General features: G+C 46.2%; 1 protein-coding gene across 4 annotated transcripts in view; it reads left to right on the top strand.

Moving 5' to 3' along the window:
• Positions 1–26,417, top strand: part of Hhat (hedgehog acyltransferase) — a 258,395-nt gene that overhangs the window by 69,463 nt on the left and 162,515 nt on the right. For all 4 annotated transcript variants that reach the window (XM_011238934.3, XM_017320220.2, XM_017320221.2 and 1 more), the window contains one exon: positions 7,808–7,958. In XM_011238934.3, the coding sequence (XP_011237236.1) occupies positions 7,808–7,958 (151 nt within the window). The remainder of the gene's footprint in view (positions 1–7,807; positions 7,959–26,417) is intronic.

The following is a 26,417-nucleotide window of genomic DNA, read 5'->3' as shown; positions in this document are numbered from 1 at the left end:
GTCTCACCTTCCTCTGGTGGCCAATCCCCCAGTGCAGATCTCTAGTCACTCATGTGAGAACTAGTGGGCTGGGGGATGCTTCAGTGGGTAAAGCATTTTCGGTGCAACTGTGGAGATCACAGTTCAAATCCCCAGAGCCCATATAAAGCCCACACTTTAGTGCACACCTGTAGTGCCCATGCTCCAGTGAGGAGATGGAAGGCAGAGACAGAAATATCCCTGGAAGCTCACAGGCGAGGTAGCCTGGCATTGCCAATGGAAATAATGAAGGAATGTTGTCTTAAACAAGGGAGGACATAAGGGCCAACACAAGGTTTTTCATATGTGTACTGTAGCATGCGCATCTCTAACAGAGAGGGGAGGAGTAAGTAATGGAGACAGGGGAAGAGGGAGAGAAGAAAGGAAGAGAGACACAGAGAGAGAGAGACAGAGAGAGAAGGAAGAGAGAAAGAAATGAGAGAAAAGGGAGAGGGATAAAGTGGGAGGGGAAGAGAGGGTGAGGGAAGGAAGGAGAGAAAGAGAGACAGAAAAGGATGGAGGGAGCGGAAGAGAAGACAGGAAGAGGAAGAGAGAGGGGAAGAGAGGAAGGGAGAGGGAAGGAGAGACACACTAGAGCTGGAAGCCAGTTGCTAGCTTCTTTATGCTGATTAAAACCATAGTGGGGTAATGACAAAAAGAGACCAAGGGTGCAGGTGTGTAGTTGTGGAAGGGCTGAGCTCCAGGGGGCTGAGCTGGGCCCTTTCTCTGACAGCACGCTCTGTAGAATGTAACATTCACCTCCTACCATCTTGAAATCAGCCCTGGTTCTCATGGTGGGTGGGAAGCCATGTTCTTTCCTAGACAGGCTGAGTTGGCAGCACTGACGGTGGGTGGTGGCCTGTGTCTAGGCTGCTGAAGTACGCTGAGTAACAGAGGCAGCTCTGGGCAGTGCAGGGCTTCTGTTGGGTTTTTGCTTCCTAGCTGCGTTCTTTTTACTGAGAATGGAAAGTTCCAAATCCTCAGAGAACAGATCTGAGAGCAGCCTGAGCTTCAGTAGGGACCCAGACTTTTGAACTGATGCTATGCCATCAATTCCATTTCCAGAATACAGTACAGGAAGGCCTTGTGCAATCAGTGACATATTAATTCAGCTACTTTCCAAGGTGGCATTTATGACACACAAGCAATCTGTCGAAGGTCAATGCTGGGGATGCAGAGGGTGTGGGGCATTCTTTCTGATCCGAAGCAGTTTGTGGTCTAGTTGGATGGCTGTGTGTATGCATAACTGTGGGCTAATGTGAAAGTCACAGAACATACTGCAACCAGAACGGTGAGAGCCTAAGAGGAGGCGGCTGGCTGTGCTGCTGCCCTTTAACTCCTTGCAAGTTTTCACTGAAGCAATTCCATGTTCCTCAAGACCACCCTGACCCCATGTTAAAAATGCAGTGTCTGCCACCCCAACATTTATGAGCACCCCTTCCCTCCCCTGGGGTGTTTTCTTGTTGCTTTTCTTATTTGCTGCTCCAGTGGCTGAATCGCCATCTCAGAGCTTCCTAGCTCAAAACAATGGCTTCTTCCTGTCACCATTATGTCCCTTAATGGGCTCAGCTAGGTAGTTCTGGGTTCTCTCTTATTGTGTAACCAGACATTAGCTGAGCCTGTAAGCTGTCTGCAGGACCAAGTGTGTAGAATATCCAGGATGGCTGTCACTCAACTAAGGCTGATTATTGTCTGGGAACTCAGCTGGTGCTGCCCACCAGAACATCTTCACGTTGTCTCTCTGTGTGAGCCACACTTTGTGTAGTGTGGAAATTGGGTTCCAAGAGGGGCTATCTCATGAATGAACATTCTAAGAGACAGGAAATGGAATGGACCAGGCCATTAACAGATGTTTACATTAAAGGCTGTAACTAAATTTGAAACACTACCAAGCAGATTTTAGTTACTACAACAAAATACCAGAGTCAGTCTACTTAAAAAGTGGAAGAGCTTGTCTTGCTTCAGTCTACGGTTGCATGGTCCCATGATATTTGGGCCCATGTTGAGGGAGCACATGGCAGAGAAAGTTCCTGAGTTCATGGTGACTGGGAAATGAGAGACTGGGAGACATGTTAGAAAGAATGAGAGCAGAATGAAGAGAGCAAGAGAGTAGAAGAAAGAGGAAGGCAGAAGGGGAGGACCTGGGATTTCAATATCCCTTGACTAGAGTATGCCCTAATGATCTAACTTCCTCCCTTCTAGAGTGCACTAACTTTCTCCGTTCTAGAGTGTGCCTCAATGACCTAACTTTCTCCTTTCTAAATTATGACCTAATGACCTAATTTCCTTCCTTCTAGATATGCTCCAACAACCTAATTTACTCCCTTCCATAGTATGCCCCAATGGCCTAACTTTCTCTCTTCTGGATTATCCCCTAATGATCTAACTTCCTTCTAAATTATGCTCCAGTGACCTAACTTCCTCCCTTCTATAGTATGCCCCAATGACCTAACTTTCTCCCTTATAGATTCTGCCCCCAATGACCTAACTTCCTCCCTTCTATAGTATGCCCCAATGACCTAACTTCCTCTCATCTCTTAAAAGTACAACTACCTACCAGTACTGCTACCAGCTGGCAACTGACCCTTTAAAATACAAGCTTTGGGGGCACATATCTAACTCACAGCACAGTACTCTTCTGTGCTATGACCTGTTCCATCTTACCACTGGGGTGAGAGGCAAGGTCACATCACAGAAGAGCATATTGGGGGAGGTGTTGTTACCCTTGTTGGGAAATACTGTGTGCCATACCTCCCTTAGTGTCCATGCAGAATTAACTTTCATGTCATTTCCTGTTGATTGTTGTTAGGTATAAGCCCTAGGAAGACGTAAGCACCCATTCATGTGTATCAAGCACCTAGAACCAGGCCTGGCACATAAGCACACAATATGAAGTAGGTGTTCTGAGCTGCCGTGTTCAGATTGTTTCCTGTTCTGGTGCCGTGAGTTCTAATACTGCTCTGTTTTATTGTCCTCTAGTGCTCCACAGGCAGGCACCTCGATTCCATACCCCTGTGTTTCTTGGAGTGCAGTAGGGAATTGGTGCTCAGTAAAAATGCTAAATGAATAAGACAAGGTCAACTGGAGCTGAGCTCTGAAGGATAAATGGGATTTTGCTAAGAAGAGGAGGGGCAGGGCAGAAGGAAAGGACAGGTGAGGCTGTAATGAAACCGGCTGTGGGGTCTCAGAGTCTGGCCTGAGCTGAGCTGGCCTCTAGTCCTCAGCTCAGCACTCCTCCACATGCTTGCTGAATATGCAGATGTCAAGTGTACAATCCAATGTACAGATTTTAAAAAGAAAATGAGTAAGACTAGAGAAAATCAATAACTCTTGCTGAGATAATATCTTAAATACAAGCTTAATAATGATACAAGTATTAACATACATTCAGATTCTGTAGTTTTGAACTTGCTGAGAACTTATTCAGTTTATATATTCTAATTTGCAGGGAAAGTTCTGCAATTTACATTCAAATGTTGGTTTCCTGCCAGTTGAATGTCCAAGGGAATCTGGCAGAACTCTTCAGTTCGACCTGAAGCCTTGGACTAAATATTCCGAGGGAAGGCTAAGTTCTTGGTCAAGGGGAAGGAAGCAGGTGTGCCATTTGCTTGGCTTCTGTGAACCCCGAGTGTGGTGGCAGAGGGTCAATCAAACAGGCGCAAACACGACTGTTCAAAAATTAACAGAATGTTTGCAAACACAATGCTATAAAAAGCACCATGCCCTTTCCTTTGCATGTTTCTAAACCAGTCAGTGAAATGTCAGGAAAGGTCTAGTCCATCCTTTCATACACTTAAAACTTTCTTTGTATGTTTGCATATGTGCACACCTTGTATGCTGAAAGGGGGTCTCTCACTGGATCCCAGGACTCACTGGCTCACCTACTTACTGTAGTCAACCAGCTTGACTTAGAGATCCATCTCCTAGGGATCTATCTCCATCTCCTGAGTGCCTTGAGTTGCAAGCATTCGTGGGGTGCTGAGGATACAAATTCAGGCACTCATGCCTGCCTAGTGAGCACTTTACCGAGCCACCATCCTGGTCCCATGCATCTTTACTTTGCTTTAGATAGGTTCTCATTAAGCAGATCTGGGTGGTCTGGAACTTGCTATGTAAACTAGGCTGTCCTTAATCTCATAGACACTCACCTGCCTCTGCCTCTGCCTCCTGAGTACTGGGGTTCAGGGTGTGTACCATCAACCCCCCCCCAGCTTGTGTTGCCTGGTTATGAATACATGTGGCTCGTATTTTTCATCCGTACTGGAGTAAAAAGAAACCCCAATTATCTCCAGTTAGATCCGGCCACAGTTATATTAAACGCCCACACAGATTCCTTTCTTTATCCCTGTTGTTTATAAAAGTACCAATCAAAGATGAGATTTTGCGCAGATGACGACGACTCTGAGAGATGTATGTAGACTCAGCTACTGACTTTGATTGCTAAGCCTCAGAACGGCACCTCTAAGAAACAGCGTCAGAAATGTAGTCAGGACTGGAGACGTGAAACTTCCCTCCTCCTGAGCTGGCCCAGAACATTCCCCTGCCTCCTGCCTCCAAGAGCCGTGGATGGCCTTGAATTAAGCATTCCTGAGAAACCACCCTACCTGATGCTACCACCCCAGACACCCAGAGGCCCTGGGGGGGGGGGCGTCCGCTAAGATGAGCCAGTAAGTGGTGGAGAGATGGAAGAGAGAAAGAAGCAGAAAGTGTGTGCCCACTAAAAAGAGGCAGAATTGGAGACTCAGAACTGGAGACTCGAGGGTGGTGGGAACAACCTGATGTGAGACCCAGTGATGCTGTTTGAAGCCATGGTGAGGTCCTGGTCTCTGCTGCTGCCAAGGGCCAAGTCATGCATGGTTTGTGGCTCTGGAGTGGGGGTTTATTATTACCAAAGTTCCTGGTCTTGGCTGCTGCCTGGTGCCATGCTGAGGGCTGTGTAGAGCTGGCCCCACCCCTCACCAGCTGCAGCACACAGGAAAGCAGCCCCACATCTTGCCAGGGAAGCACAGTTGAACTGGCCCTGATGGCCCCCAAGGGCATGCCAGTGAGAGAGCTGGACCTGCCCATTGCTGGCTAGGGAGCTCTAGTGAGCTGGCTCTGCCCTTTGCCAGGGCAGGGCTGGAGAGCTGTTGGGAATAGGAGAGCTATCAGGCAGATCAACTCAGCTACCACCCAGGCCAGATCCAGGGCTTTGAGTTGGCCCACCCCAACATCTGCTCTATCTATGAACTGCTGGAGCATGAACGGCTGGCCCTGCAGACCCAAGGCTTTGAGATCTCTCAGCACAGTGCACCAACAGGATATCTGGCAGGAGTCCCAGTGAGGATCCAGTACTGATGGTGTAGCAGAAGCCAGAGGCCTTGAAACAGACCAATGGCTCATTGCAATGAACATTTGCAAGTCCAGCCTTTTGGGCAACGGGTGTGTGCACTGCGTGACGCACCAGTGACTGAACTGCAGCTCTCATAGTGAGATTTTTGTTTGTTTGGTTTTTTTTTTTGGGGGGGGGGAGGTGTTGTGGCTAGCCTTGGGGCTAATTACATTTGATGTTAATTCTGTTTTCCTGTGAGGGGCTGCGAACAATGAATGGGTCAGCACTCAGGTGATTTCCTGTATATGTGCTTTCCACCTTAATTGGTAAAATAAAGGAGAGCTGATGACTGGGCAGATAAAGGAAAGGTGAAGTGGAAGGTGGAGAGAGAGAAGAAGGGGAAAAATGAAAGAGGGAGAGGACACAGAGGAGGAAGAAGAAGAAAATTGGAGCAGAAGCACATGGCTTGTAGAAACCACAAGTTCTAAGGGGTCTTATAAATGGGAAAGATGGTAGTGTATCGGTAGATCTGCCCAATCTAGGCACACAGCATGTATTCATATTAACTGAGTTGTGTTTTCATTGCCGGGGCATATTTGGGTTGGAGATTTACCACAACAGGGAGGTTGCAAGGATGGAGGGTAGATATGGAGGGATCGGGAGATGAGTGGGATGGGGGTGCAATATGTGAATTCACAAAGAATCAATAAAGAGTTAAAGAAAAGAAAGCAAGGTGGAACCATCAAGATGGCTCATGGGTAGCCAGGCATGGTGGCGCACTCCTTTAATCCCAGCACTTGGGGGTGGGGGTGGGGGGCAGAGGCAGGTGGATTTCTGAGTTTGAGGCCAGCCTGGTCTACAAAGTGAGTTCCAGGACAGCCAAGGCCACACAGAGAAACCTGGGGGGTGTGGCGGGGGGGGGGGGGAAGGAGATGGCTCATGGGTAAAGATACTTGCTATCTAACCCAGTGACCTGAGTTCAATCCCAGAAAACTGACGCCTGCAAGTTGCTCTCTGACCTCCATATACATACACAGACACACATACATGCAAATGAATAAATTAAGTGTAAAACAAAACCCACAAGGATGGTGCATGAGAAAAGACATTCAAGGTTAACCTAAAATGGACACACATGCTCTCTCTCTCTCTCTCTCTCTCTCTCTCTCTCTCTCTCACTCATACCCGTTTAACATACTCTCATATATACACACACTCACACACACATACACTCACAATACCCTCTCACACACTTACATAGACACACTCTCACACTCATACATACTCCCACACACATACTTATACACATAAACACTCACACACATACACTCACACATTCTACATAGTCACACACTCACATATGCTCTCTCTCACGCACACTTACACATTCACACACACTCACATACACTCACACAAGTGCTTAATAAGAAATGAATGAATGAATACATAAGACACACAAGACTCTGTAGAGACTCCTGGTGTCTCATAATTGGGAAGAAAGCTGAATGGGACTTGCATGCGACATAAGCTCAAGAGGTGCCCATGGATCCTCCATGGGAACAACACACAACCCCAGAAAAGACTTGGGGTGCTGTTTTCACCTTCCTTGAGCTTCCTGGAAGATCACTTCAGACTGTCCATCTGCTTTAAAAGCTAATATGGCTGGAAGCCCCAGCGAGACCGCGACAGCGTGTTCATGTGGCATATAGAATATCTCCTGTTGCACAGAAGATACTACAGAATTTTTGGTGCAGCTGACCAGCTGTCTTCTAAAGGACAAGCACAAGGCACTGGTGGCAGATGTCAGTGCTGACCTCACTGTTATAGGAGGGTCTTAGGAATGCCACCTCAGCGGGGTATGTGGTCTAACGGCAGTCTTGCACCTCATGGAAAGCAAGCCACTCTTAAAGTCACAGAACACACAAAAGCCACAGATCAAGAGGTTTCCTGTAAATGTTTCTGGGGACATCAGGAAGTCAGGTTATATCAAACCAGAAAAATCTCTGCTGTGGTCTCAGACGCCATCTGATGGCAGTGTGAGCTTTTTAGGTTGTGGAAGCTAGTGGTCTGATTAGTTATATCCCCCACATTTTATGGCGGTGGACAATGAATGGATACTTCTGGGACTATGGTATAGTAAAGCAGTCTGGCTCTGGATCAGCAGGGTTCTAAGTCTCCAATGGCTCTGCCACAGCTGATCCGTGGGTCTTGTAGAGTCTTTAGTGTAGATATAGCTTGTGTTCTGGGATTTCAGCTCAAGGAGAGAACATTGATTTTCTATAAGATGGAGAACATCGATTTTCTTATAAGACTTCCCCCAGTGAGGCTGCATGCCCCAACCTTCCCCAAACAGGACCAACTAGGGACCAAGTGCAAATGCCGGAGACTGGAAGGTGAGGAGACTGGTGGAGAAGCAGGGCAGTCCCAGGAGCCTTCTGTCTTACACTGCAGTGGCTGACAGGTCCCCTTGCTTTGCAGGAGGACTGGCGCTGGCCCAAGTGCTCTTCTTCTATGTGAAGTACCTGGTGCTCTTTGGTGTCCCGGCTCTGCTCATGCGCCTGGATGGACTCACGCCACCACCTCTTCCCCGCTGCGTGAGCACCATGTTCAGTTTTACCGGGATGTGGAGGTCAGTCTCATGGTTTGCTTACGTCTTTGGGGTGTGTCTGATGGGCTTGGCTGGCTTTGAAGAGTTTGGCTACTGTTCTTCCCCTTCACTGAAACACGTTTGGAACTACGTATTCCCTTTCTTGCTAATATGATGGCAGTCTTGCTTTCTGACCCTCAACGTTGTCAGGCTACAGAAGTAAGTGAGGCAAGAGAGACTGTTTGCCCCCACACACAGGACTATGTCAGGAGTGGTTTCTTACTAGGGGCAGTATATTAGTCACTTATGCCATGGCTGTGATAAAAGACCCTGGCCAAAGCAATTTATGGGAAAAGGCTTAATTTCAGTTCACTGTCTGAGTGTAAATTCTATCATGGCGGGAAGTCTTAGGGGCGGAGCTTGGGAGGCAGCTGGTCACATTATATCCGCAACCATGAGGCAGACAGCAGTGCATGCTGGTACTCAGCTGGCTTTTTCCTTTTTATGCAATCCAGGATCCAACCCAAGGAATGGAGTCACCTCCTTTTAGAGTGGGTCTTCCCACCCCAGTTAGCTTATTGAAGATAGTGTGCCTGCAGGCTTATCTCCTAGATGAACCAGGATGTGGTCGAGTTGACAAACATCACCACAGACATGCCGCGAGGTCCTCCTTACTCTGCTTTCTTTGAAGACGACTGTGTGAGTCACACTGTTAACTAAAGACGAGTGTAATAGCCCAGGGCAGCACTCGATGCCATACACTCATCTCAGCCCGTCTGGTCCAGTCTTCCTATTTTTTCAGTAATAATAATAAGAGGGTGTATAATCTGTCTACAGAAGTTCTTTTGAAGATGAGGCAAGTCACAGCAAATGTTTCCAGACGTCAGCCCTCAATATGTGTTATTCCCGTGTGAGGTTTTGGGCGATGGCTTGTGACTGATCTTTCTCGGGAGTTTTTTCACTTTTTCTGCTTTTGTCCCACAAACTTAAGATTGGCCTGGAAGTTTTGTTCCTAAAGATCCCCCAAGTCCCTTGTCATTTCTGATAGCTGTTTTCCAAAAGGACTTGTTTGCTTCGATGTTTTTCTGAGCATGTCCAGTGTGAAGCAAGGGTCAGGATTGCTTCTGTAATTGCAGACCCCCTCCTGGAGGAAGCTTAGGGCTGTGGGGGTTGGAAGAGGGACACCAACTCAGCAAGGGGATGTCGGTGCCTACTTAAAACTTGCTCTTTGGCCCCTTGCTTGTTTCTCTTTAGTTCTGGCCTTGCTCAGAGCTGTAGACATGAGACCCAAGGTAGAACGTAGCAGGTGAATGTAGTGAATGTCACCGTATCCAGAGGAGCTCCTCTGCAGGACCCAGGCAGCATGCAATGTAGCTATGTGGGTACTTGTGGAATCACCTGGCTTCTTTATGCACAGTTTAGTTGAGTTCCAGCTTGCTTTATGGGGTTTCTTCTAGTTATTGAGGGACTGCTAAGCAGTTCCCTTATATTTCCTTCATTATTTAATTAAGCTCCAGGCTGGATTTTTTAATGGCAGGACTGGGGAATGCTGGCAAAGGGGCTCTTCTCAGGGCTGGGAAGTAGCTTTTGTTAAGATGAACCTCACTGGAAGCTGTTATAATATGACTGTCTCAGAAAGGTCACTTCCTCAGCCAATGGTGGGACCAGGGGTGATTTGGGAACATGTCACAGACATCTGGTGGGAAGCCTGCATGGTTCCTCTGCCTCTCTGTTGTGACCATCTGCACTAATGTACTGGAAAGGACATTTCCTGGGGGCTTCTACAGGGTCAGCTAGAGTGGTAACCATGGTGACCTGGGCAGTTTCCTTGTCCATAGGTCACTGGTTGCCACAAAGCCTCTGTGTTTCATAGAGTGAAACAGAATGGCTGTCTGTTTTTGTTTTATTTAATCAAAATTTTAATTTTTTTTTTTTTTTACATTTTAAGTGTGTGTGTGTGTCTGTCTGTCTGTGTATAGTTATGTGTACAAGAGTGCAGGTGCCCTTGGAGGCAAGAAGATACCTGGCACTGGATAGAGTGAGGCTGGACTTACAGATAGTTGTGACCTATGTGGTGTGAGTACGGGGAACCAAATTTATGTCCTCTTGAAGAGCAATCTGCACTTTGAACTGATGAGCCATCTCTTCAGATCCCTTAACTTAGTTTTGCCCAAGAAAGATCCTCAATTTATGTGAGCCACAAAGATGGAGAAAACATTGTCATCATCAGAACAGATGGTTGCTCGGTGGAGGCTCCAATGTGTGACTCCTCGGAGGAATGAGGATCTGAAGGGCATGTACAGGGGCCCTTGGCAAGAACAACCAACCAACAAACGAATAGCTTCTCCTCTAGGGCTGCTTTGGGCTCCCATTCTAACTTCTGTAGCATGCAAGACTGGGAAGTTCCTTGAGTTTTTGTAGGCTTATTGATTTAAGCAAATGCTCATGTGTATCTGTGTGCCTATGTGAATTTATGTGCTCTGTGTGCACACTGATGACCAAAGAGGCCAGGGTGGGGGAGGGGCACCGGATCCCTGGGACTGGAGTTACTGGTGTTTGTAACCTCTTTCTGTGCAAGCTGCTTGATGTGGGTTCTGGGACCTGAACCTGGGTCCTCCTGTAGAGGTGCTCTTACTTACAGGGTCTGCCCAGTCCTGTGTTTGGTTTTGTTGTTTTGTTATTGAGACAAGGTGTTACTATGTAGCCTACTCTGATTTTGAAATCAGCTTCCTAATTGGCAGGCAACAAGTTTCTTCCCAGTTTGCTAGCTATACTTAGAAGCGCTGGGTCTTTTTATGTTAAAACAGCCAGGTTTCAGAATCCAAGTGAACATCTGAGACATGGTGGCCAGGGCAAGTCTCAGGAGAGGCTTTTTAATTGAAGAAGAACAAAGCTGCTGATTATCTTTGTGCCATTTGCAGAATGTCCCTTCCTCACTGGGAGGTTTTCTATGTTGTGTGTTGGTGTGCACATATGTCTGGTGTATGTGTATGTTTGTGTAGTGTATGTGTATGTATACATGTGTATGTCTGTGTAGTGTATGTGCACGTGAGTGCACGTGTGTGTTCACTTACGTGGAGGCCAGAGGTAAATGTTGGGTGTCTTCCCTAGCTGCTCTCCATCCCTGATTAGCTAGACTGGCTGGCTAGCCAGCTCAGGATATGCCTGCCTCTGCCTCCCATGTATTACAGTTGTAGACATACATGACCATACCCAGCTTTGTTCTGTGTGTGCTGGGGTTGCAGGACAACCAAATGTAGATTGTCCTGCCTGTGTGGCTTTCCCCACCTAGCCATCTCTCCAGAACTGGCTTATCATGTTCTGTGTTCCCTGTCTGAGCATACAGTCTATTAAAGTAAGGCAAGTTGTGAAGTTGTGATGTCTGCTATCCAACTTCACTCTGATGTTTCTGGGCTGCAACCCAAGACTGTCTCCCGCTTCCTGAGTCTAAGAGGAATTTAGTCAGGAGCAGAGCAGAAAGCTGGTGGGGCACCTGTTTGTTAAGGCCATGGCAGATGGGAGAGGTCTATAACGATCTCCCAGAGGTTACTGAGTGACCCTCAACCCTCTGGAAGTAGATACTGAATGAGGTTTAAAACCAGCGATGAGACGGTTATCAGTGCTGCACCTTAAATGCCTAACAGGAGATTGGCTAACCACATCATCTTTTGGTGCATTTCTCAGTGAAGGACCCTGATGATGTCAGCCTGCAGCGCCATTGGATTCTGAGCTTTGCGTCATAGGACAGATGACTCTGGCCATTGGCAGACAGGATGGTTTAAATTGTCCATGAAGAATTGCTGCTCTCCAATGACTCACCCCTATAGTTGGGCTCTGATGGGTTTATTCACTTCCATCTCTGGGTTCCCTCCTTCATGGATCCTGTTGGAATATTTGCAAAAATACATTGCAAAGCTCCAAGGAGCAGCTGTATTCCCATGGTGCGAGTTTTCTGTGGCTCTCTGGAGCTGAGAAATTGAAATTTCTATGGTTTATATCTAGGTTTCATGCTTTAATTTAGAAGAGCTGAGATCTCTAATGAGTATCTTTTGCCAAGAGTCATTAAGGACGGTGTTGCGTGTCTGAGGTTCCACATTAACATTCTGATTGTGTCCTGTGATGTGATTTCTCGCTATGGAGGTGAAGTGTGTGTAGTGATAGGATTTCCCATAGTGGCTGGTGAGTTATGGGTCAATTTCAGTTATCTCTAGAATCTGAGTCAGCTTGCCCTCCACACTGCTTGAATTATGATGCTTTCCCAACTCTGCGGGCAAATTCAAGCATCATCCGTTATCCCAGAGGAATCTGGGTAGTGGTTAGTGGGGGGCTACATTTTAATGTGTGAGTTCATTTTTAGGCTGAGGAGGAGGAAGAGGAGGGGCCTGAGCCCTGTTCTCTCAGTGGGGCATCAATTTTCCACATGGTAGGTCATTAGAGGAGTTTAGTTCTCTCGGTGGGGTGCTGGCTCTTCTGTGAAGTGGATCATGAACCCACTGATGAAGACCCAGCTCAGGCCTGAATAATGATTAGTCTGCAGTCGTAGGGCAGGTGGCGGGCATGGAGTTGGTGAGATGTATGCCATGGTCTCCCAGCATCGCTTTGTTTGTAAAACAAAGGCTAGGTGGACCTGAAGAGGCAAAGGTGGAACAGAATGTGTTTGTAAGTGCTCACCCCATCCAGAGGGACCCTGGTCTCCAAGAGCTTGCTCTTCACCAGCCGTGAAGTTGTTTATTTCTCTGGGCCAATTATTCTATCACTAAAAGGAGGACTTGTCCCTTCGGATAACGTGATGACTTATGGAAATGAGCATATAGTAGGCCCCCAGGAAGTGATAACTTTTTACTGTTTTAGCGGGAGCTGTTGTTGTTAAGCCTGACAAAACCAGAGGTGACCTGGAGGTCTACCTCCTTCTGGGCCAGACCCTGCAACCATGAGTGCTGAAGGGGCTGGCTAAGCAAAGACTCCATCCAGCTGGGAACCAAAGAAGTCATGATTCAGCAGAGTGGGCAGAGCGTGAGCTCACAGATGTCTATGTTCCTGCTCACCAGCTCAGCCACATGGAAGAGGGATGGCTACCAATGTCCCATTGCATTCTGCTACTCATGTGATTTGTCAAGTTAGTGGCCTCAGTCCACCTCCTTTTTTCTAAGACCCTAAAATGGGCTGATCTCAGCGCTTGCTTTGGCAGGCTGCTGTGAGGGTTAATGGAGACCAGACCCTCAGGTAGTGGACACAGGACAATCATGAAAATACTAGCTCAGTGTTATCGGTACTGACAGAGTCAAGTTTAGACTGTGCCTATGCGTTTTTACTTTTCCAGTAAAGAAAGCCTGGAAGGGTGAGTGGTAGCAGGTGTGGAAAGCAGGTGGAAGATATGGTTCAAATGGAAGCACTATGGTCCAGGGTCTGTCCAGGCATTGGTTATTATTATCAATGAACACATTTGTAACAGTGTTATTAATGAACACATTTGCAACAGTGTTATTATTAATGAACACATTTGCAACAGTGTTATTAATGAACACATTTGTAACAGTGTTATTATTAATGAACACATTCGCATCAGTGTTATTATTAATGAACACATTCGCAACAGTGTCCAGCCATGGACACTGTACCTCACCTATCTTGCTTCATTCACTCAACCCTTCTCTCTCTGATCCTCACTCACAGACTCGATAAACTCACTTTCTTTCTTCGTTTTTAAAACCCCTTTCTCTTTTTGTCTGAATACAAGCTTCCATAGATCAAAGTGGGAAGGAAATGCAGTTGAACACCCTTTTGTTTTGCTTCCTGGTTTGTTTGGCTTCGAAGGCTGTCCTTTCCATTTCCCTCATGTGGAAGAGTTTTTGGTATCTCTACAAGCTCTACAGTTGACTGAAGGCTTCTAGAGTAAGAAGCCATGTGGCACAGGGAATACCAGGCGTACTGGCTGGTTTTGTGTGTCAACTTGACAGGAGCTGGAGTTATCATAGAGAAAGGAACCTCCCTTGAAGAAATGCCTCCATGAGATCCAGCTGTAAAGCATTTTCTCAATTAGTGATCGAGAGGGGAGGGCCCAGCCCATTGTGGGTGGTGCCATCCCTGGGCTGGTAGTCCTGGGTTCTATAAGAAAGCCAGCTGAGCAAGCCAGGTGAAGCAAGCCAGTAAGTAGCACCTCTTCATGGCCTCTGCATCAGCTCCTGCCTCCAAGTTCCTGCCCTGTGTGAGTTCCTGTCCTGACTTCCTTTGGTGATGAACAGCAATGTGGAAGTGTAAGCTGAATATATCCCTTCCCCCCAATTTGCTTCTTGGTCATGATGTTTTGCACAGGAATACAAACCCTAACTAAGACACCAGGTGTTCTTCATGTGGAGGGCATTGATCCCCAGTCTTATTAGTCACCAGAGTATGGTGTTTGGGGGGATGGGCAGGAGCCCAATCCACACCGGACTTCCTGGGCATGTGTCTGGTTTCCCTCAGGAAATCCATACTGAATGGATGGATGTGAAATGTCTCTCACATGCACATGTGTTTGAACACTTGGTCTTGGGCTGATGCCAATGCTTTGGGAGGTGGGGCCTACCTGGAGGAAGCAGGTCTCTGGGGGCTGTCCTCACATTTATAGCTGTCCCTGCTTCCTGTGCAATACTGACTCCCTATAGGCTGTGTGAGCAAACAATCTCATATTTCTACTGCGGCAGACAGGAGCTGTTTTCTCTAGCACTCCTTACCGTGTTTCCTTGCCATGATGGGTTCTAGACCTTCAAACAGTGTGAACCCAACCAAACCATTCTCCTTTCCTTTCCTTCTGGTCACAGAGACAAGAAAGTGAGCTCAGTAGATCATGAACTTCTAAAATTCTGACCACCGGGACTTAGGAGCAAAAATGCCAGCATTTTGCTGTGGTGTGTAAGTAGTCTTTCTGTGTGTGCTATGACCCATGCCTGAAGGGTGTGATATACATTATGTATGACTGCTGTCCACACTCAGCCTTCCTCATCTCCTGGTGTGTAACTGGTCCTTCTGTGTGTGGTGTGACCCACCCCTGAAGGATAGGATACACACCGTGTATGACCGTTGTCAGTACTCAACCTTCTTCATCTGGTTTCCCTCATCAGGTGCTCACGTGGCATGTCAAAATATTATGTCTACCTTCAATTTTCTTGAGAATGAATGCACTATGCAGGGAGTCTAGAAGGAGGAGTGGGTACACCTGCCTTAATTACAGTTCTCATTTCACCAGACATTATACTATGCCACAGATAGTAGGTGAGCGAGGGAGTTGCCAGCTCAAAGGAAGAAAAGACTTCCCATTCAGACTCTGTACAAGAGAGGAGTCTGACAGCTGCTCATCTTTGGGGTTGAGATTTTTCTAAGGCAAGTGCTGAGAGAAAAAAAAATCTAATTCTCTTACAAGTGAAGATGAGGAAACCTGATATAGGGTTGGGAGTAAAACCCTTCTACAAATACTGTGGAAACAGCTAGATTCTGGTAATGATAACAGCAATGGCTGCAAAGGTGTAGCTCAGGTTCTGCTAAGACAGTTGCAAACACTTTCACCTGAGTTATATCTCCCTCTTTATCTGTCTCTAGTGATGTGGGACAGAAACACACTTTTCTGTGGACTAGAGTGTGAGGCTGTGACTGGATGTGGGATTCAAGGGACCAGAGAATGATGTTGGCTTGGATACCAACTCCCTTGAAATTCTGTGTGGACATGGTAGAGGAGGGTCAAGTTGGCAGAGAGTTGGTTTGTAGGCACCAAGGAGTGAGAGGAAGAGGCTGCCCAAGTCACTGACTGGGCGGTGGGTGGTATGGGGCTGTTGAGGGCTTCTCCCATTAGGATAGGAACAGGGATCTAGAGACTTTCTGGAGGTCGGAGAAAGGCTCCTCTGATGCCCACACAGAGACTTAACTGTTTCTTCCATGGGTGTCTCCTCCTACATCCCCCAACCCTTACCTACTCCATTCCTCTGTCTTACTCAGCCCACATCTAATCCCCAGGATGTAGAATGTATTCAGCAAGTTGGCCTCAGAGGGGAGGCGGAGAGCCTGGACAATATAATCATCTTCTGTGTTGTTCCATTCCACTGTTCACTGTGGACGAAGGGCAGCTTTCGCTTGTGACATTCTCCTTAGGAAAGGAGCCTCGTATTTCAGCCCTCAAAGGTAGAATGAGTTTACTTTTGCTAACGAGAAGAAAAGGACTTTAAGATTGGACCTGAATTTGATTCTGTTTTTGTGAGCCACCAGATCATGACCAGGAACTAGGGATTGCTAGGATAACAACTGAGAGATGAAAACAAAATTCCCACTAGAATGAGCTGATTCTGTGTACTAGCCTTGTAAAATAAGGATGAATATCATCAGAGAGGCTTTCACACAGCCCAGGTCACGTGGTTGTTAGAGAGACTGTTGATGAATAATGAGTTTTCTAAGAGATGAACATTCATGCATTCAACCTCACGTTGGGTGGTTATGCCGCTTCTTTGTTACATTATGAATAAATGTAAAATTCTTTATTTAATTTTATTTACATGAATGTGAGTATGTCTGTGAGAGCGCATTTCACCTGTATTCATATACCTGCAGAGGTTATAAGAAAATATTGGATCCCCTAGTTGTAGACTTAGAGGAGGTTGTGAACGGTGTGATGTGGTGCCGGGAACTGAACCCAGATCCTCTGCAAGAGCAGTATGTGCTCATAACTTCTCTCCAGTCCCCAAAGCAGTTCTTGGCACCGTTTCTTGTGTCTTGAGACTGCTGATTGGCTTAGCCTTTGGTGTGCTTGCTTTGTGTTCAGATCCACTCACCACCTTTACTCCCGTTCACCTGGGTGCCCAGGTGTTCAGTGTTACAGTCCTGGATACAAGCAGCATTCTCTGATCCTGTCTGATTGCTTCCCAACATACAATGTTAATCCTTTGTCTTCTAAGAAGAACTAAACAGTGGCTAACCTCTGAGGTAAAGATTGCATGGTGTCTGATTGTTCTGCTTGGAGGTATTGCTTTATTTCTTGGCGTGGTGCACAGCTTGACGAGCTCCAGAAGTTTCGAGGTGAATGCTTAGGTTTGGGGTTTGGGAAGCTCATTTTGCCTGTCTTTCTTGGGTGGTGTGTTTAAGCGACACCTTACACATGCGTGATTTTGCCTCGTTAATGCTGAACTCATGCCCAACTGCATGGAAACTTGGGCCCGAGGGAGCACGGACATTGCTTTCTTAGATAAAGCACATCAGGGCCTTCTTGTGCTTAGGAACACTACACAGTACTTCCATGCTGTGCTTGGGGGACAGTGATATCACACCCCCCCCCCCAGAATGCACCAAAATGTGGCATCCAACAGCATAGTGAGCCCTCTCTAACAGGTCAGGAGACTCAAGTTTTTGGTCTCTGAGCTTGAGTAACTGTACAAATGTTAATTTGGAGGTATCCATGGGTTTTAGTGAGCAGATAAACTCATAAATACGGCATCCTGGGATAATGAGCACGGATTTTCAAGGTCACCAAGAAGGTCATATGCGGTGAAGACTTGAAGGAAGGCATGAGAGTCACATTACTGGAGAGGTGCTGCAGGAGAGGGTGCAGCCAGTGGAAGGGCCCTAAGCCTGAGGCATGTCTAAGAATTGCGATGGAGCGGTCTCGGATGCCATCCTGTATCCTTTGTTTACACATTTCATTTAGATGGAGAGTGCGGGAGGGCATTGAGCTATGGGGCAGGTATACTGTGTGGAAGCAGTAACCCAGAGCCCAGCCCTGAGAATGCTCTCACCACATAAAACACTACTAGGCTGGACCTCTGACGTCCCACCATGGCTCCCAGGCATATACGGGGTCCAGCATCAGGAACCTGGATGTCTTTGGAGAGTCAGGAGGAAAGCTGAATCCTGGGGCTGTGGTGGGCAAAGATCTTGGTGGCTGAGGATGAGCTCTCGGGGTTAATGATGACTACCATGAGGTTCTAGGGGTCCATGAGATGGCTCAGTGGATAAAGGCACTGGGTCTAATGTTCCTAAAATTTCTTCCCAAGGAGAGACATACGCCATATTTGCCCCTTCTCCAAAGGTCCCAATGGCAAATCAAAGCACAATTCCACCAAAGTCCACCAAATTTCACTCTAAAGAATCAGTAAACTCTATTGGGTGCCCCTAGAGAGCATAGGTGAAAGGTTACTTAAAGGGGTGTGGGTGCTCCCCCACTAATGACTGTGTCTGGAAAACCCTACTCAGCGAGGATCAGAGTGTCCCTGTAACCACTGAGATGGAGCCCCCTCCCTCTACCCCCTCCCCAGGCCACATGTAGAGTTGCCAGTTAGTAGGGTGCAGCTGGATACTCTGGGCAGAGGTGGGGCTTGCAGGTGACAGGGGAAGCAATGGGGGAAGATATGTAAAACAGCTGCGGTGACCATTTCCAAGGCAGACTCAGCTATGGCCCCAAGATGTCAGTTGCTTGGCTCAGCGGACAGTCACTCACTGATGGCCTGAGTCTGATTTCCAGTACTCACACCACGGAAGGACAGTACTGGCTTCCACAAATTTTCCTCTCAACTCTGCCCACAACCCAAATTAAACAAGTATGTGTTTAAAAGGGCTGAAGATGGGCTCCAGCTTAGGGTGGACTAGTTGAAAAATTCATTTCTAGAAAGCCCTGACGACGTTAATGAGGCAGGAACATTGGCATGATTCTAAACCTAGGGTGCCAGCAGCTAGGTGGTTTTCCTGGGTAAAAGGCAATTGGGTTTCCTTACAGAATTTTCCTTTTTCTTACAATCATGGTCCAGTTCTTAAGACTTCGAATCCTTTTACTCGCTTTGTGTGGTAAGAAAAAGGTGAGACAGATCTCCTGAATAAAGGTGTTTACATCTGAAATCGAGTTTGGAAATGATTCAGGTCACATCCCGGAGTTGCCTGAGTGACTACAGAAAACACTTCAAGGCAGCGTGTTATTAAAGGCAGGTGCAACAGAGCTCCGCCTTTACCGTGTGAACTTATTAGCATTTCAGGCTGATACCTCTTTTAGATTTAATTAGATTTCAGGCTTCAATCCATTTATTAGATGAATTTCTCACTGCTTAAAGGGTGTAATGTGCTCACAGCAGTGGCTTCTGTGAGGCCCCTTCTCCCTTCCTCACCCAATCAGGCAGATCCTGGCTTCTGGCTGATTCAAAGCCAGAGGTTATTTTCCAAGGCTCCCACACTGCATAAATACAACAACCTCTTTTGTGATTGCAGATGCTTGGGCCATTGGCTTTTGTATCCACCTCACTGTGCCCTGGATGCTCTGGTGGGCTTACTAACAGTAAAGGTAGCGACTGTGTAACAATAGCCACCTTCTGGTTCAGAGGCTTTTTTGTTACTGTGAATCTGTCTACAGTTATTTTGGTGCAAAGTCCACAGGCCTTTATTTCTACTGTTAGGAAGGTGTTGGGGCTGTGTAGATAGTAGGCAAGCAAGTGTAATGTAATGACTCAAGCCCTGATAGTGACTGGCAAGACAAGCTGGCAAGCAGGGTACCAGCTGTATGCATTGAGCAATGTGCTGAGTTTATTTAGGAGTTTTATGGCCAGTGTCTGTGAAAATGCAGCTCTCACCTCACAGGATGGTTTATTCTAGAACCAAATACAAATAACCACAGCCTGGGAACACAGATCCAGCTTTTCTCGAAGGCCATGTTCCAAGGAGGTAGCAATCTTACAACATTAACATAGAAATAGAACAAAGAACATTATGAATCAATAGTTCTCAAATACATGGGTCAGGTGGTGGGTTATAGCAAACTGGGGACAGTCTGCTGTAGTTCTTGTTGCTTTCTGAGGACACGCTTAGCTTTTGGGTTGGTGGAAGCTGGCGTGATAGTCACAAGGCCATTAAGTCACAGGTAGAGGAGAACAATGACTATTCAACAGCCCAAGATAGCAAATTTTTAACTGGGCCTTGGACTTGCAACATTCCAACCTCTGCACAGTCATTGAAGTTATTGAAGTTCTAACTAGCTTGTGTAGGATGGTCGTCGAAAATGTATGTGTTCAAAGAACTTGCATCTACACTGTGTGAGCTCAGGCTGGGATTGTCTCCCTCTGTGAAGGGAAACTCTGGAAAGCTTTTTCTTCCAAGGCTGCTGGAGGTCTGCTTCAGCTTAGTGGCTCTTTCCAACTTCTGCTGTGTGTCTGTCTGTAGGGTAAGGAAAGGCAGCGTGAAATATCAAGTTGTGTTTAGTGACTATGCTCCAGATCAATAATGTTTATAACACAAAGTAGAAGAAATGGTGTTAGTCGATGTATTTTATTTTCTAAATGAACTAAGTAAGGCCTCATGTGAAGATCAGCTGTGGCCATCTCAGTCAAGGAAGTGGTTTGTTTGTTTTTTAATCATATGTACTATACATCTTCTAACATATAATTTTGAAAATCCCACTGGAAAAGGCAATAAGATTTAACAATGAAGGTGGAGAATAGAAATATTTCTGTCATTTACAATAAATACTTTGCCACGGTGCAAAAGCTGTGTTCAGATTTCTGGGATTCATGGTGCAAGAGTTAACCAACCTTTCTACACACACACACACACACACACACACACACAGGTGCACATATGTACACACACAGGCGCACATGTATACACACAGGCACACATGTACACTCACGTGCACATGTACACACATGTGCACATATACACACATCCACATATACACACTTACAGTCATATATGTGCACACTCAGACATACATGTGCATGCACAATTGCTCATATGTATACACAAATACACACATATGTACACATACACTTGGTTGAGAAGCATATCCTAGTGATAATTTAGAGCTGTGGCTGATTAGTGGGCTCATCTTTGAGGAGATGACTGGCTTTATTTTTGCAAGACCATGTATGGAAGGTGCAGGTAGAAGTGGGTGAGCTCTAAAGAACATGAGCTTTTCCACCTGTAGATTTGTCATCAAGGAACACTAAGTTAGTCCCCTAGAGCTCATTTCTCTGGGAGGGGAGTGGAAGTGTACTAGACTGATTGGATTGGCATTTTAGGGTCTCTTTATCCATTCCCTCAACAATGTTGAGTCTTAGGCCTGGAGAGGTGGCTTAGCAGTTAAGAGTACTTATCTCTCTATTAGAGGACTAGGGCATGTATTGCAATATCCATACTAAGTGACTCACAAATGCCTATAACTCCAGCAAGGACATGTGTTTATGTTGTGTATTTGAACAGTGATAATATAAGAAGTTGTATGACATTTCCTGGGGAGATATGAACAGAGGGGCTACTTATAGGGGCATGGATTCTTAATGTAGTTGCATTACTGAAAAGCCCACCTCACCATGGGTGATGATTCATGAAAGCTGCATCCCTGAAGCTCTGTACATAATCCACAGGCAGCATGACAAGTTAAGAGTCTCTTCTCTTCCCAGTAGTCCTTACTGTTTATATAACTGAGGATGGAGGGGCCTGTACATCTGGTAAATTTTAGGAACTCTCTGAGACTTGTAAGTTGTGGCCTTTCTGAGTCTTAAGGATCCCTCATCTGGGATGGAACTGTTTCAATTCAGAAGTTATCACACATGAGAGAAATGCATCCTTTTTAGGGTATCAGACTGGAGGCATCTTATATCGCACTGTTCTTACTGGTCGTATTAATTTTCATTATTCAGAAGTACTGTCTGATTTACTCACTTTCTCAAAATCATTTTCTTTCTTTCCTTTTTTCCCCCTTACAACTAAAGAGCAAGCTACAGGAGACACTTGGGAGGCCACATAGATAATCCTGGTCTTTGTTAAAATTCCCCCTAGATTTGTCTTCAGTGTTAATAACTTGTATGACTGAGATGGTTTTTATTGATTTGCAAAATGTTGATATCCAGTTTTGGCCCTTGCCAGCTAGCACTTTGTGTTCTGTAGTAAACAAGGTCCCCCACAATCCATGTGCTTCATTATCTGGATGCCCCTCTTCCTGTCTTCTAGTGGTTTATAATTCATTACTCCTCTAAAGTTTTAGTGTTCAAAGTGTCCCCTCTTGGCCAGGGATCCCATATACTGGCTTCTGTTTCTGTGGACATGCTCAAACATTATGTGAGCAAGATTCCTCCTGTTTACAAATCTTGAGCTGCTAATTACCCTACTTTCTTGTTCAGTTTGGGTCCTGGGATGTCTGTGTGCAGAGCAGAAATAAGATACAATGTGACCATGAGGCAGAAATAAGATACAATGTGACCATAAGGCAGAAATAAGATACAATGTGACCATGAGGCAGAAATAAGATACAATGTGTCCGTGAGGGTTAAGAATCTCTGCTCCTCATTGAGCCCAAGTGTGAGTTTGAGTATCTTGACTCAGGTTGAGTAGCAACTAGAACAACAACAACAAAATAGAACTGGTAGAATAGAACAGAATAGAAAGGGAGCGAGAATGGAGGAGGAAGACCTTCTCCTATTCACAAGCGTAAGGACCTGTGTAAGGATGAAGAACATGCTTGCACACCTGGCATTTGATATCAGATTTTGTCCTTCTAGAACAGAGAGCATGAAATTCTGTAACCTGGCCACTCCGCAGCAAACCTTCCCTCTGCTCTGTGAGCTCAGGCTTGTATGCTTCTTCTCTGTTTTGCCCTGGTCAGAGTTTTGGTCCAATCTGTCTGTGTCTTTGCAGTTGTTTAGTAACAGGGCCCCAACAGAGTTGACTATGTGTTGCGGTAAATCTCCAACCCAAATATGCCCCTGCAATGAAAACACAACTCAGTTAATATGCACATGCTGTGCACCTAGATTGGGCAGGTCTACTGCTACACTACCATCTTCTCCATCTATGAGACCCCTTAGAACTTATGGTTTCTCCAGGCTATGTGCTTCTGTTACTCTTTTCTCCTTCCTCCTCCTCTGTGTCCTCTCCCTCTTCCATTTTCTCCTCCTTCCTTCTTTCAATCTTCCACTCCACCTTTCTTTTATCTGCCCAATCATCAGCTCTCCTTTATTTTACCAATTAAGGTGGGAAGCACGTTTACAGGAAATCACCTGAGTGCTGACTCATTACTTGTTCACAGCCCCTCACAGGAGAACAGAATAAACAGGAAATATAATTAGCCCCAGAGCTATCTGCAACAGCAATATGAGCTCTAGAGCCCTTTGGGTCACAGGCCCTAGGCTGCAAGCTCTCTGTGGTCCTGTATTCTCAGAGGGCATTTGATAAGTTATCTCATAGTGTCTCCGTTTCCTCTTAATGATGAAAAAGGGGAGTAGAATTAATACCCTTAAGATTTTCGTCATCTTCAAAAGTCAATAAAGGTAGGGGCTTTAAGTGTTTGAATTAGTGACCTCTTGTTTTTGTCTTGGCCCATCGTGATGGTTTCTATTAATGGTCAACAGGATTTAGATTCCTTAGGAGACGAGTCTGTGGGGGTGCCTGCGAGAGATTATCTAGAGTAAGTTGAATGAGGTGGACACACACCTTCATTGTAGGTGGCATTGTCCCATGGGCTGGAGCCCTGGGCTGAATAATAGGGAGACAAATTCCAGCTATGCACCAGTACCCACTGTTCTGTGTCCTGGCTGTGGATATGATATGACAGCCACCTTCAGCTCCTGCCACCAGACTTCCTGGAACGGGATGTTCTCTCGAAGAAGTGTGAACTCAAATAATCCTTTCATCCCTAAGTTGCTCTTAGTGTGCATTTCATCACAGCAGTGAGACAGGTAATGAATTCACCCAGCAATGCTAGGATTCTGTTCCTGTGCTCCATCAAATAGCAGGTTTTCATGTCTTTTTCCTTGTTTAATCATTTTTAGCCCTCTAAATTATCCCCAATAATTGAAATATAATCTGGGTTTTAATTAATGCATTTGCTATAACATAGAGCATGCAGATACTGTTCTCACAGTAAAGGAGATGCGTTTGCACATCTGCTGTTAATGGGATGTTTTGAATTCTTCCCACGAGTACATTAGGCTACTGCTCACTCATGATGAAGCCCCAGCAAGCTTCTTATTCCTCCACTCAGCATGAAGGATTGTTCTGGAGAAACTGAAAGTGCTATTGGCATAATTAACAATCAGAGTTGTTATTAGAGATGGGCATCTGCTCAGGACCCAGATATCTGTAGTTCTGGGTCCTTGCCTGCTGGACAAGGTCAGGGCTGACCAAGCATGTATTGATTGGAGTGGACAGGCTGAGTTCCCGTGGACCTTGTGTGTGTGAGTGTGAGTGTGTATGAGTGTGTGTGTGTGTGTGTGTGTGTGTGTGTGAGAGAGAGAGAGAGAGAGAGAGGGAGGGAGAGAGAGGGAGAGAGAGGGAGAGAGAGAGGGAGAGAGAAGGAGAGAGAGAGAGCCAGCGCAAGCCCAGGGCCTCTGAATATGCTAGGATCAGAAACACACATCTAAGACATTGCTGCAGGCTAAGATCAGGACTCTTGGTTCTCTTCTTGGTTGGCTTGGGCAACAGGCAGGCGAGTGCCCAACTCCACCCCCAGCTCCCGAACCTTGCCCAAGTTGTTCCCCTGAAGGAAACCTTGACTTGCTGATTATTCCACGGCTTTGAAAGCTGCTGTCTGTTCCCTTCAACAAGGAAGAAACCGCTTGCCTCTGAAGACTGTGGAAAGCAGGGTAATTAGGTCCCCAGTCTCTCTCAACTCAGAGTCACATAATTATTTAAAATTGCTTTCACCTCCTGGTCTTTATACCTGCCATGCGAGCTTTCAGATTCCACTCCTTGCAAGTTCAGATCTTAGTGCAGAGGGACAGAGCAGGAGAGGATGGAAGGGGACAGAGGCTATGGAGTGCATACCTGTTGGCAGTGTGGACCATCAGGTGCTGCAGGTGAGACCCTCCCTGGCAACAGAGGTCAGTTGACTGAGGCTGGGAGCCTTTACAGCTCAGTGTTCTTTCTGCAAGGGGCCCAAGGTGCTGCTGAGAGCAGACCTTTACACAGCAAATCTGCGGGAGCAGGCCACCAACAAGGGTAGCCAGAGTGGCAAGTCACCCCTGTCAGAGCAGCAGGACCATGATGAGTGCTCACCCACCAAGGACTTTCAGAATGGGAGAGCATGGCTTGGAAAAACCGTGCCAGAAGCATTGTAAGGAAAAGCAGCAAAAAACAACCCGAGTTTTTCCCCCAAAGGAGGGAGGACGATATCAGGGTCTCCTGTAGACGACCCACAGGGGAGTATTTGGCTTCCTGCCTTGATTTCAGAGAATGACTTTCAGAGTCACTTGATTGAAAAATCAGAGGTGTTCTGAAGGAGGGTTGAACATAGTCACTACATAGCCGGTCTATGATTTCTCTAACAACCAGGAAGCACTTGCATGTTTCAGTATGTGTTTGGGGTGTCACCCTGAGAGGGATGGAGAGATGGGGAAGGAACCATGTGGGAGTCATTGGAGAAAGTGCTCAGAGCTTACCCACTCCAAATGCTGCCACATTGCCATATTGATTATTTTGATCCAAAAGGAATTGGTTCCCAGCCACCCCATGAAATACATTTTATTTCTCCTATACTGATTAAAATGAGATGTAAATTTCTACTTTTTCACAAGAAGTTTTCATTTACAAAGCAGTTTTTTCATAAGCAAAGTCATCTGAAGTGGAAAGAGAGCTGGGGAGTTCACTCACCTGAAGCTCTCATCTTCCTAGCTGGTTTCCTGCATTTAGCATCAATTTTCTTCCCTTCTCTTGATTTGCCTCCTGACCTGTGCACCCCGGCTCCTTTCTACAGCTTATCATTGAGTCTTTTACTTTTGTGAGATTCTGTGAGATGTATATATACACATATACGTATATAATTGTATATGTACATATATAATTAATTTTTTTCTCCTGCTCATCTGTTCTGTGTCACTTCAAATTGACCAGCTAAAGAATCAGAAGGCTGCAAGTGTGATATTGTTCTTCCTTTGCCCTTGAGAAGTTTCATGTCAGGAGTTCTAATACATAGGGGACACTAAGAAGGTCGCCTGGCTCCTCCTGACTGGCATTTCTCTTCCCACCTGCCTGCTTACAGATTCCCCATGTCACTCTCACACTGAATGAGGCTTTGCTGAGGCTGCACTGGCAGCTGTCCCCAGTCCCCACCTCCCACCCCTTCGCTGATATTATCATGGCTGCCCATGCAAACACCACAGCTTCACACCAAAGGAAACAAGAGGTAGTTTATTCTGAGGTCAAGGCCCAGGAAGACAGCTAGGTCACCCCAGGTCCCACATTCCCACATGGAAGCAGTTTCCTGAAGTTTTGTGGCAGCAGAATGAAGAAAGCCATAAATGAAGGCAACTGTAAAACAAATTGGTAAGCAATGAAAGACCCACAACGTGGGGACTCCCCCATGTTCTGACTCAGGAGAGGCAACACCCCAAATCACTCACAAGAAACGGTTTTGCTGCAAACTGCAAGAGGACTTTTATTCAAGAGCGCTCTCGGGCCCACAGTCATACACTACGCAGGGGTAGAGGACCATGGCGCCCCAAGTAGCTGGGTAAGGGGGCATTTAAAGGAAGAAACCACAACTCAAGGAAGTGGGGAGGGTGTTGTTGGAAA

The sequence above is a fragment of the Mus musculus genome, chromosome 1, assembly GCF_000001635.26.
Source record: "Mus musculus strain C57BL/6J chromosome 1, GRCm38.p6 C57BL/6J".
NCBI lineage: Eukaryota > Metazoa > Chordata > Mammalia > Rodentia > Muridae > Mus > Mus musculus.
The sequence above is the reverse complement of the archived record's forward strand: the minus strand, read 5'-3'. Positions and strand labels throughout refer to the sequence as shown.